This window comes from Vulpes vulpes, chromosome 11 (genome assembly GCF_048418805.1).
Source record: "Vulpes vulpes isolate BD-2025 chromosome 11, VulVul3, whole genome shotgun sequence".
In the NCBI taxonomy this organism is placed as follows: Eukaryota; Metazoa; Chordata; class Mammalia; order Carnivora; family Canidae; genus Vulpes; species Vulpes vulpes.
Window position 1 is genome coordinate 7,619,780 of NC_132790.1, and position 12,431 is coordinate 7,632,210.

Here is a 12,431-nt window from a genome sequence, read left to right on the forward strand (position 1 = left end):
TTACTGGGCAAGAATGGGGCCTGATGCCTCTCACCCAAGAGTTAGCGGGACCTATGCCTTCCTCTGTGGGTGTACCGCCGAATGGGACAAAGCTGCACGCAGACAAGCAGCCCCAGTTGAATAACCTGTTGCCACCATGGCCTCTCTCTCCTTCTAAATTCCACTCTTCCATCGCAGCCCCCTAATGGGTGCCTTCGCTTGTGTGGTCACTCGAACACAGAAGTTCCCTCGGGGGATGAGACACCAGAAATAGGATGGGGACAAAGCACTCCCCGACTAGGGGAAGCTCCCCCATTCAGGTCTGGCAAGGGACACAGGCAGGGTGTCCCCCCATCTGAACACAGAGCAGGAGCCCCCTCAAGGCTTGATGCATAAAGGAGGGAACCAATGAACACGTGCCTTTCCAGCGCGCTTCAGCAAGATGATAGATGATCCTGACCACTCTGGTCAAGGAGCCTAACGACAATCTCGGTTTTACAGACGAGCTGAGGCTAGTTAGCCACTCCCTGTCCCAACCAGAATCTCCTCAAAGCCCCCTGTCTGCCAGGCGCCATGCTGGAAGGTCTCAGGATCTGCAGGTGAGATGAAGTCCCATCCCTTTTGGGGTTTACGATCCGGTGAAAGAGGCAGAGGTTGGGTAAATAAATACAAATAAATGAGTACTTGTGAATTATGAAGAATTCTTGAAGAATAAGGATAAGGGGTAGGAGAAAGAAATACATTGATGTAATTTAGCTGATGAGGAGGAGGATGGGGGACGGTGGTCAGGTAAGGAAGGCCTTTTTGAGGAAGTGCCCTGAAGAGTGAGAAGAAACTTACTGTGGAGAGTTTAGGGAAGAGCATATGCAAAGGCCCTGAAGCAGGAAAGAGATTGGCTTTGGAAGTATTCAGTCCACCAATATTTACTGGGTGCCCCTATATGCCAGGCAGACTTATGGGGGGGGGGGCTGGGATACTATAATGAATAGGAACAAGAACAAGTCACTACCTTCCTGGAGCTTATGTTCAAGCACATTCTGACACATTCCAACACACTCCAGGGAAACTTAGCACACCACCACATTCCGGGTTCCCGAATTAGCTATTCTTCGCATGTTCCCATACCTTATTTTCCCTAATCAAACTGTAGTGATGCTAAGAGTAGTGGCAATGACAACTAGCGTTACTAAGCACTTACTATGTGCTAGGTACTGGGCCAAAGGAAGTGCTTTTCATGGATCCTTTAATCCTCACCAAAAATCCACGAGGAAGTTAGAGCTCACAGACTCCATTTTACATAAGAAAACTGAGGCACAGAATATAGAAAACAGGGAATGCCTGGGTGGCTGAGCAGTTGAGCATCTTCCTTCAGCTCAGGGTGTGATCCCACGGTCCTGGGATCGAGTCCCACATTGGGCTCCGTGCATGGAGCCTGTTTCTCCCTCTGCCTGTGTCTCTGCCTCTCTCTGTGTCTCTCATGAATAAATAAATAAAATCTTTGAAAAAAAAATAGAAGCCAGGACACTGCCCTCTTCGTGCTCACATGCCCTGCAGATCAAGAGGCTAAACTGGCTCAAGTGTCAACTGTAGTCATCACAGAAGTGACTATCGGCATCAGCATCATCACCTGCCACTTCTCTTGCTAGGGAGGCGCCGTGTCCTGCACACATTACTGGATCATCTAACCCTCTGAGCTTGTACTATAATCCATACTTTAGAGACCAGGAAAGTACAGGGGTGAAGAAGGAAAGTAAGTTGCCTAATGTCACAAGCAGCAGCACCGAGCAGGTGAGCAGAAGGGGTGCCCCTCCCTGCCCACAGCCAAACCCTAACCCTGCATCAGCCCAACATCCAGGGAACATCTAGAGAGCTCCAGGCTCCCCCGAGGCCACACAGGACGGGAATCCTTGCCACAGGATTCAGAAATTTGCTTGAGTAAGCAAAAATTAAACTCACATGGAATGTGCGTTTCTCACTCCTCCCCCTGTATATTATAAACTTCACAGGCAGTGAAAATGAAAGGAATTTTGATATATGCTTCTCTGTACCTTGGCACCTGGAATGGAATCTTCCACAGACTAAAAGGAAATACTGAATGACCAAGGACATGAATGGATAGATGATGACGTGGGGGAGAGAGAGGTGTTTAAGTCCTCTGGCACTAACACACTGCCCTAGAAATAAAATGCTGCAAAATATAAAATGAGCTGCAAAATACATTAAGAACAGTCAAGCCTTGGTTACTGACATGAATGGAGGAAGGAGGCAGAGGGACCGGTAATCCAGGGAAGGAAGGAAGGAAGGAAGGAAGGAAGGAAGGAAGGAAGGAAGGAAGGAAGGAAGGAAAGGAAAGGAAAGGAAAGGAGGGAGGGAGGGAGGAAGGGAGGAAAGAAAGGAGGGAGGGAGGGAGGGAGGGAAGGAGGGAGAAAGAGAGAAAAAAAGAAACTTGTGAGTACCTACCGGGAATGAGACACCGTGAGAGCACATTCAGGTAATGTGTTTCCACGTCACTACCACACTCATCCTTCCAGACACATCTAATTCCCATGATTTTACGGACCAGGAGGCAGATGCTTGAAGAGGCTGATTGGCTTATCCAAGGATGCCACAGAACCAGGAGCTCAACCCTGACTTCATTTTTTTTTTTAAGATTTTATTTATTTATTCATGAGACACACAGAGAGAGACAGAAACAGGCAGAGGGAGAAGCAGGCTCCCTGTGGGGAGACTGATGCGGGACTCGATCCCAGGACCCTGGGGGTCACGACCTGAGCCAAAGGCAGGTGCTCAACCGCTGAGCCCCCCAGGGATCCCCTCCACCCCGACTTCATTCAGAGTCTTCACCTTCTCCCTGCCTCCCTGGCGTGGCCGCCCAACTCCCAGTCCCCAAGGGGGGTCCGGCAAGGGGCCGTTGCACCTCCCGCAGGGACATCCTCTGCCCAGCCGAGGAGCAGTGATCGGAGGCCAGATCCAGAGCCCTGGGCATGGGTGTCCCCCCCGAGGGCACCCTTAGCACCCCTCAATACCCTGGGGGAGGACAGTCACTCACAGACAAAGGGGACTTTCACCCCTGGAGGACCGCTCCTCTGCCAGCTGCTCAGCTCACCAGGCTGCTCCTTAGGCTTCGGGACCACAACCCCCCGGTCCTCGGAGGGGTTTTCTCTTAGCTGATCCTCAGCAGCTTTTCCAGAATACTGACCTGGCCAGGCCACCTGTCCTCAACTGCTCTCAGGGCAGCTGCGCCAGGCCAGGTGTCCTGGTCTGGGATGTGCCACCTGCCACCCGGCGGATCAGGGGAAACCAGTGTGACAGAAACGTGAACGAGCCCTGGAGCCCTGGGGAACGATGGCAGAGCACATCTTCCCATTGCCTGGTGCAGCTCTGGTGCTGCTCCGAGAGGAGTAATGGCCCTTAGCCTTCCTCGGAGTGGTAGGAGGGGAGGAGGGGAGGGGGGAGGAGGGGAGGAGGCTGCCATTTACACGGATTCAAATATTTGGAGATACTCCCTGGACAGGAACAAAGGGATGCCCGAGAAACCACCTCCCTGGGAATCTCAGTTAACTATTGGTGCGAGTCTGCATTTATCTTATTCCAAGACCTGCTTGCTTAGTTTTTATTTAACTATTTTCAACTCAGGTGGTTTTATAGCCAAAAAATAAATAAATGCACCAAAAAATAAACCACAACCCAATGAATATTAAACTCCTTACATGCCTTGAAATTAACCTCCTGAACCTGATCAAAAGACATGTTTGTGGAGCATTCTTGAACCTTTTCTGACGTGCCATTTTCTAGATGAAAGCAAAGAGCTGGTCAAGGAGGAAGGGGTTCTGGCGTTGACCCAATCTGAGTGTATCAGATAGGAAGTCATCTGTAAATCCCAGATGCTTGCTCTGTATCAATGTGGAGAACAGATGCCAGTTCCAGCTTTGTGGGAGGGAAAGAAAGACAAGGAGATTCTTCTAACACTGTGTTGTTGGCTCAACCTGCTTTGAAAAAAAAAAAAAAATCGAGAGGCTTCCTACCTCGAAAGTAAACAAAAGAGAAACCTAAAGATTTACTCCTCTCTCCCTCCCTCCCCACCTTCTTCCTCCTTCTCTCTCCACCCCTCCCCAACCCTGTCTATGGGTCTCTCTCCTGCCTTCCCTCCCCACCTTAGTATCTAAGGAGAGTCTAAAAGTTGTTATTAGTCTTAGAAATTAGATTAGGTGGTTATTAGTCTTAGAAATTAGAAAGACTCTCAGAAGAAAAAATAAAAAAAATATTCATGTCCACAGAGGAAAGGAAGGCTGGTGACTCTCCTGACAGTTGGGGGTGGGGAGGGGGGGGCGCAGGTGGCAGGGACACAGGCTGGCTGGAGTCTCATCACGGGTCCATCAGTGATCACTCTCAGGTCACGTGGCTTAGGTGATTTTCTTTCTGTCTTAATCACCCTTGCATTTCTTTATTTTTTAATCTAATGTATATGTTTATTTATATGGTGGTATGCATGTATGCTGCTTCCTCATAATTGGGTTAACTCCTTAATTAAATCGATAATCATGTTTCCTTTTCCTCCTTATAGTCCCTAGCAGCTGGTAAAATATTATGAGGTAGCTCTTAAAAACATCTTTTTTTTTTTTTCTAGGCTTAATCACCCTTTTACATTGAGGTATAGCATTCATATGCTATGTGCACAACCTTCAGTATGTTTTCTAAAATTAACACCCTTCCATAACGATCACTCAGATCAAGATACAGAAAGTCATCAGCACCCCCAAAGTCTTGCGCCTCCTTCTTTCGGGTAGTGTTTTTTCTTTCTTTCACCACCAGCATCAGCACCACAATTCGACTCTCCCTCAACAACAGTTAAAAAGTCTGGTGAAAGGGCAGCTTGGGTGGCTCAGCGGTTTAGCGCTGCCTTCGGCCCAGAATGTGATCCTAGAGTCCCAGGTTCGAGTCCCACATTGGGCTCCCTGCATGGAGCCTGCTTCTCCCTCTGCCTGTGTCTCTGCCTCTCTCTCTCTCTGTGTCTCTCATTAATAAATAAAATCTTAAAAAAAAAAATTCCGGCGAAAGCACAAATTTTCAAGAAGTCACAGGCAATCCCAGAGGTGACACCCAACGTATTTCCTCAGGCAGCCAGATGCCCACATTTCTGGTGGGACACGAGTACTCCCACACTCTGACGCATTATTTAGCTCTGTCCTCAAACAACGGCAAAAGATACCTTTGAAAGCACAGAAATTTCCAAAGACTGCTCCTCTCTTCGCAGAGAAACAACTGAGAAAGGAAGCGGGTGTGGAAAAGATGCCAGGCCACAGGAGCCAGCGCCACCACGGCTGACCAGTCCTTGGGCCCGCTGGTCCCCAGCCTGGGGCCTGGCTAGGCGGGTGGCACCTCCCTCTTCCATTAGTAAGTGGGCTTGCTAGAACCAGCCCCTCTGGCCACCCAGGAACGCTGTGAGGGGGAGCGAAAGCACCCACATGAAATGACTTCAGAAGCAAAGAGAAAGTAGCACGGTATCCGGACAGGAGATCTCAAGAGTGTTGAACACTCAAACCCCTCGGGGGCTGGCAGGTACGCGGAGGGTGCAGCTGGCCAGGAGCAGCAGTGGCACTCTGGGGCAAGGGCTCCCTGTCTGAAGGGGACAGACACTTGGATACCTGGTGGCTGTGGCCATGTGGAGAATGTAGGCTCGAGAGAGCAATATATTCTGAATTTTTAAGGGGAACCACAATATCATTTTCATGTGAAATAATGCGATTTTTAAACTTGACCAAGGAATCTGGTCTGAAAAAAGAATGCTGCCATAAGCCAAAGGACAAATATCAGCACGACGTGAGATTCAGACCAACAGTTCCCAACCTCCGGTCAGAACATGCTGGTCTCCCGGGCAGGGTTCTCAAGGTGTGCTCCCACCCCATCACTCTGGAGAGATCGGCATGTGCCCTGGACAGCAGTGGCTCACTGTGGCTAGGAGGGGACACACACTCCAGGTGAAGAATGACCGAGTCCAGCCTCCTCTTTAAAACAAAACAATCCCCAAAACCAAAAAACAGATTCTGAAGCTGAAGTCCAGCAAGGAAATAGGGCTTTATCAAGGCCTTCACAGGGACAATGAGCACTCCCCATCCCCATCTCCAGCGCCCCATTGCCTGAAAGCCCCCCTTCCTCTGCAGGCGGAGGCCGGGGCTAGTGAGATGAGAGCACAGGCCTCACTCATCTCATGGACCTGGGGATGTTCCTCTCCCCCAAGAGGCCCCCTTGGTCCACCAGGCCAAGGCTCCCTGCCGACAGGGGCACCACGGGAGGAGCCCCTTGCTTACCTGCACATCCAGGTTTTTGCGAGAGGAAGCAGGGGTGTTGGCATAGGAACTGATGGAGGAGCTGGTGTTGATGTCATCGGTGCTGAGGTTGTCTATGGTGTCGCTGATCCCGCTGCTGACGGAGCTGCTGTCATCCCAGCTGCCGAGACAAACACACCCTGAGCACCAGAACCACATGCTAGGTCAGCTCAAGCCAACAATACGGACCAGTGCATGCCATCCCTGAAAGCGCCCTGTGTCACAAAGCCCCAGCCGGGGCCCTTTTGCCCCCAGTGTGACTCATCTCAAGGGCACCATCCATCCTTGTTCTGGACTGGCAGCTGGAAGAAGAGGCTGAGACGCACATTACCCTCTAACAGAGGGTGCTCTCTTGAGCAGAGGGGGCTGCAGACTCTACGTACCTCCTACCCCATCCTCAATGCCATCCTGGGAACTCTGGAAGCTGAGGGCTACTTCCCAGACCTAGTGGCACAGTGGTGGGTGTGGGGACTACAGCTGGAAGCACTGCGGAGCCTCAAGAGCAGCACGCTCCCCGGGGGCACAGGGGAAAGATGAGCTGCTGGACGAAATTCTCAGGACTCCACTCCTGGAGTGGAATGCCAAGGGAAGGAAAGCTACCCAAGCCGGCAGAAACCTGTCAAGGCCGTTAGCACTTCTAACTCGCAGAGCACCCCAGGGTACACCTAAAATAGAGTTTATGTCCCCACCCACAAATCCAGAGGCCACCCCTGCCCCTCAACTCAAATCTCCAAGCAATGGTTTTTCTTCTTTCTCCTCCTCGTCTCCCACCACCACCAAGTCCTTCAACCCATCACCTGGTCCTAAGCACCTCTACCTGCAAAATGTATGCCCCCCCCCCCCCCACCGCCATGCACCGGCCACCACCTCTGCTGGCGCCCCGTGCTTCCAGCTGCTCCCAGGTCTGCCTGGGTTACTGCAAAGAGGCCACTGGGCTCCAAGCCCACTTCTCCCTACCAATCCATTCTCCTCACAGCAGCCAGGACCATCTTTCTGAAACACGAATCACATCCTATAGCTCCACTGCTTAATACCCTCCAGGGGCTTGGCAGATACTTAAAGCCCAAGCTCCTGACTCTGGCACTTAAGACCTTCTGATCTGGCCTCCCTCTCCAGTCCTGCCTCCTGCCCACCTGTTCATCGCTGGCTGGCTCTAGTCACATGGGCTCCTGCTCCTTCTATGCCAGCAGGGTTATTGTGTTCAAGACTCTACATCCGGTGTCCCTCTTCCTGGACACTTGCCCTTGCCTCCTACTCAAGTGTCACCTGCTCAGAAAGGCCTCCCCTGGTCCCAGTATCTACAAGCCCAACCTCCCCATCCCAACCAAACCTGCTACATTTTCTCATTTGTTTGGTTGCAGGATGGCAGGTATATAGCAGGTGCTCAGAAGATACTTGTGCATTTAAACTCAGGGAGCGAGGGGCACCTGGCTGCCTCAGTCAGTTGGGCGTCTGCCTTCAGCTCAAGTCATGATCTCGGGCGATTGAGCCTCACAACAGGTTCCCTGCCATGTGGGAAGTCGGCTTCTCCCTCTGCCCTTCCCCTGCACGTGCTCCCTCCTCCCCTCTTTCTCAAAGATAAATTAAAAAACCTTTTTAAAAAAACCTCAAGGGAGTGAATAGTTGAGTACAGTACAAAGTAAGCTTCCGACATAAATGTAACTTGATCTACTGGATCCAGTGGGGGAAAAAGTAAGTATTCTCATTTATCTATTGTACAGGTGGAAATGCTAAGGCTTAGAAAGGTAGGAAAGGCAGGGTGCCTGGGTAGCTCGGTTGGTTGGGCGCCCGACTCCTAGTTCCGGCTCAGGCCGTGGTCTTGGGGTCCTGGGATCGAGCCAGGGTCAATCTGTGTACTGAGTGCCTGAGATTCTCCTCCCCTCCCTCTCCCTCTCCCTCTGCTCCCCCCCCCCATGTGTACTATCTCTCTCTCTCTCTAAAATTTAAAAAAAAAAAAAAAGGTTAGAAAGGCAAAGTTGCACTAGACCAGACAGCCAGTAAAAGGTGGAATAGGACCGGGATCCAGCCGTTCTGACCCCAGAGCCACCTTCTTTACTGTGATGCCAAACAGCTTTCCATTATGTCAACTTCCAGAACAGACATGGCTCACTTTCTCAGGAGGAAGCCGAGGTTTGGAGGGCCTCCCCACAACGGCCAACTGCACATTCCTGTCTCCTGCTGCACAGTGATGCTGCAGCAGTGTCGACCTCACTTTGTGGGCCATGTCCCCTCCACTTTCAGGCACACAGTGCATGCTTATTAGACTCCTCTGTCCCAAACTCATGTGGAGAGGAAAGACAGGTGACAGACAAAAAGTCACCCCCAGCTGTGGGCTCTGAGCTCAGCCCCCTCCCCCAGCTCATTCTTGGACAAGTCTCAACATCTATACCTCAGCTTCTTCGTAGGTGACGTGTGGATGATACCCCTAGGCTGGGAATCATGTAAAGCTCAGAGAGCATGACCCAACAGATGGAAAAGGACCCGAATCTGTTCTCACGATTACCAAGAAGAAAAAAAAAAAAGTCACAGGAGTCTTTAATTGCATCTGCTCTCTGGGGTTAGCAATTTAATACATCTAAAATGTCCTATAATCCAGGGAAGAAGAAAGAGGATTGAAGAGAGGAGTGTGGCTGGCAGGGAGGAAGGCGGGAAGTTAGCAACAGATGCCCATGAATCCAAGCCCCAGAGTTTTTGCTTTGAAATTGTACCCGTTCCTCCCGTATGGCCTTTCAACACCAAGCTGTTATTGCAGAGGGGCATGTGGCACTTATTGTACACACGATTCTTCTCACATCAGTGCCCAGAGCATCTTGGGGCTGCCCTGACTGAGCAGGCCCAGACGGGGAGAAGCCAGGGATTGACACCATGGAAGGTGGGAGTGGGGACGCCAGTGATGAGGACGGAGGGGCAGTGACACCGAGGAGGCCCCGGCTGAGCAAGAGCTGTCTCTGTGCCAGACACCAGCTGTCCCCGCATTCGGAGAACCAGCCATGTCTCCCTCATTTCTGCATCTCTTGGGATACTGGCAAGTCCATTTAGATACAAAAATCGGTTACTCCAAACTTGTCCTTTCCCCCACATTTGGGGTGTAAGTATTTTTCTACGGAGCACTTAGTACTGAAAGTACTTCAGGAGATGCTCTGTGATAACAATGCTGCCCTCACAAGGGAATGTGGGCCAGATGCTGGCTCTTCTGTGCCCCTCTTAGACAGTTGTCCATAAACCTCTTAACAGCCGTCAAGGGCTGGAATAATCTCCAACTTGGCCTCAAATTATATTCCCTCAACCTGTGTGATCACACAGGAGAGCTGAGAAGAACAAAGCGCAACTCTGGAAGAGATGCGGATGGGGCCTGAACCTCCAGGGGCCACTTCATCCTCACGTGCCTGGGAAGGCAGCTAGTACAGAGAGAAGCAGAGTCAAGAGGAATGATGTCATGTGAGCACCCATATCCAGCCGTACCTGAGGCCCTGGGAAGCCAGAAGCACCCCTCGGAGGCTAAAAGTGAGAATCAATAAATTTCTTTCTTTTGCTCAAAACTAGTTTGCTTCGGTTTCTGTCACTTAGTATACTGGTGCTACTGAAGGGGGAACTGCCATTTGTCTGTAAAATGACTCCAGACAAGTGGCTGAAAAGTCAGCCGGGAGAAATGTAGAAAGTATGCAGAATTCATTCAGGCAGTAAGAACATTAGTGCATCCAATCAAGTGGCAAAGGAAGTTAGGTACAACCTGCACCCGGGGTACCAAAGTCCAATGACCCAGGTCCGGGTGAGCGATGTCGAAAAGGGTTACAGACATGGATTACAAGGGAAATGCGAAAGGAACACAGAGGATCTGTGTTTGCTGTGTGGTGAAACGAGATTCCAGCTAAGAGGCTCCAGGGACCCGGGTGACGCAGCAGAAAGAACTACAGCGTATTCAGCTACGGCTCTGGAACCATCATTCTGGAATAGGACGTGACCATCCTTGCATCTTGCTCTTGAATCCAAATGAGAAACACCGTATGATGATAAGCCTATTCCCTTTCGTTGGGATCAAATGGCTTTAAATCCTTGGGAAGTTTTTAAAAAGAGGAAAGGAGATGAGGGAGTAAATCATAACATGAATACTTAAGTACAGGATGAAATCTCTGTGATCACTAGGATAAATCTCTGTATATTTATAATACTTAAAAGAATATGGGGCATATTAAAGAAGCTAAATAAAAACAGTCCTCTGATTTCAATTGTAAATGAGTCCTGATTTCTGATCTGAGATTTTTAAGATGAAAGGTTTAAGGATTGGGAGACAGCCTGTAAAAAAGAATTACAGTGTTTGAGAAAACTTAATTTATGACATTTTAACTTTAGTTTATTTGATTTGCCAGAGTTAAGTGCTTACAAAGATTTTGCTTGTTAGGCTGGTTAAGTCCACCCTGTCAGATGTTTGAAGAGCTTGAGGAAACCAAGCATGTTAAACTTATGAATGCACTCTAAAATATTTAAGGAGACTTAATTACCCAAGTCTCCAAACAGCACTAATTGTCAAAATTCAATTTGTTCAATCTAAATTAACAAAGTACTAATCAAACAACAAGTGGAAATCATCTTAATTGTTTTACAAAAATACTTGATTTATAGATGAGATGTGTAAGGAAACCTAGGTTTAAAAATCAAAGCTTTAGGGACACCTGGGTGGCTCGGTGGTTGAGCATCTGCCTTCGGCCCAGAGCGTGATCCTGGAGTCCCGGGATCGAGTCCCACATTGGGCTTCCTGCAGGGAGCCTGTTTCTCCCTCTGCCTGTGTCTCTGTCTTTCATGAATTTAAAAAAAAAAAAATCAAAGCTTTAATAAATGGAATAGTAAAACCTAATGAATTCTAAGATGTTCTTTTGAGGCACAAAAGCACTCCTTAGACATTTAGAAAACTATTAGAGGAGGGGCACCTGGGTGGCTCAGTTGGTTAAGCATCTGCCTTTGGCTCAGGTCATGATTTGGGGGTCCTGGGATGGAGCCCATGGGCTCCCTGCTCATTGGGGAGCCTGTTTTTCCCTCTACCTCTGCCCCTTCCCTTGCTCATGCTTTTCTCTTTCTGTCTCTCTCAAATAAACATATAAAATTTAAAAAAAAAAAAAACCTATTAGAGATTTCCTTTTGAGAATGAATTAATGATTTTTATATGATTGACCAGAAGAATAAGTGAGCCCAAGAGAGCACACCTCCTCTCTTTACTAATTTTTCCCACTCATGTTCACCTTTGCTCTACATTGCAAGGCTTCTAAAGCTACTCCAAAGCTGCTCCCAAAATCTCAGGGGGAACACTGTGTTCGACATCCTTGGGAGATGAGCAGAGCCCAGCAGAACCTCAGGCTCTCCTCCTGGAGCCTCACAGGCTATATGGTAGGAAATTGAGAGGAACATGGGATACAGACCTTGGATGGTTTCCCTTTTTTTTTTTTTAATTTCAAGACAGCATATTACATTTATGTCCTATAAATTCTTTGGCAGAGACAGCTAGAGAAATGGCAAGAAGATGCCTCCACTGATTCCTCAGAACCATCAATGCAAACACACTGCTTCCCTGCCATATGAGGCACGCACCTTTTTTTGTACTCCATGAAATGCCCCCATCGGTGCAGTCATACAATGACACAACTGAAGTTACAAGTGATCAGATACGAAAACCTTCACCTACTTGGAACCAGTGGGTGGGTGGAAGGATGCCATCAAACATTTGCCATTGTCCTTCAAGACTCTTCAACTCAGTATTTTTGGATTCTGAGCCAGGGACCTTGGATTCATTTGTTCATCTTACCCAGTTGGCCAGTACCTCTATGCGTCGGGCATCGTGCGAGGCACCGTAGGGATACAGCGATGACACCCAGTTGTCCCCACCTTTGACGGCGAGGGCAGTGGATGTGACACACATACAGACACAGCCCAAACACAGATGAAAATGTAAAGCAGGGAGAAGAGCAAAGGGCTACAACTAGAAACTGCACAGGTTCCACACATTTCTACAGCCTCTGATATCTCCTCAAGCCCCCAGCCAGGTGCCAGCACAGGTAATAGGAACAGTCTGCAGCGTGCTGGATCCCAGGCCCACCAACGCTCTCTGCTACGCCACAATCTCTTCAAGGTACAGAA

At 49.3% G+C, this 12,431-nt stretch overlaps 1 protein-coding gene across 7 annotated transcripts in view; it reads right to left on the bottom strand.

The window, feature by feature from the left end:
* The window catches only part of NAV2 (neuron navigator 2), a 399,361-nt gene that overhangs the window by 73,812 nt on the left and 313,118 nt on the right, over positions 1 to 12,431 (bottom strand). For all 7 annotated transcript variants that reach the window (XR_011995074.1, XM_072725405.1, XM_072725403.1 and 4 more), the window contains one exon: positions 6,288 to 6,426. Coding sequence is in view for 6 of the 7 variants with exons in the window: in XM_072725405.1 (XP_072581506.1) it covers positions 6,288 to 6,426 (139 nt within the window). In the remaining variant the exon portion in view is untranslated. The remainder of the gene's footprint in view (positions 1 to 6,287; positions 6,427 to 12,431) is intronic.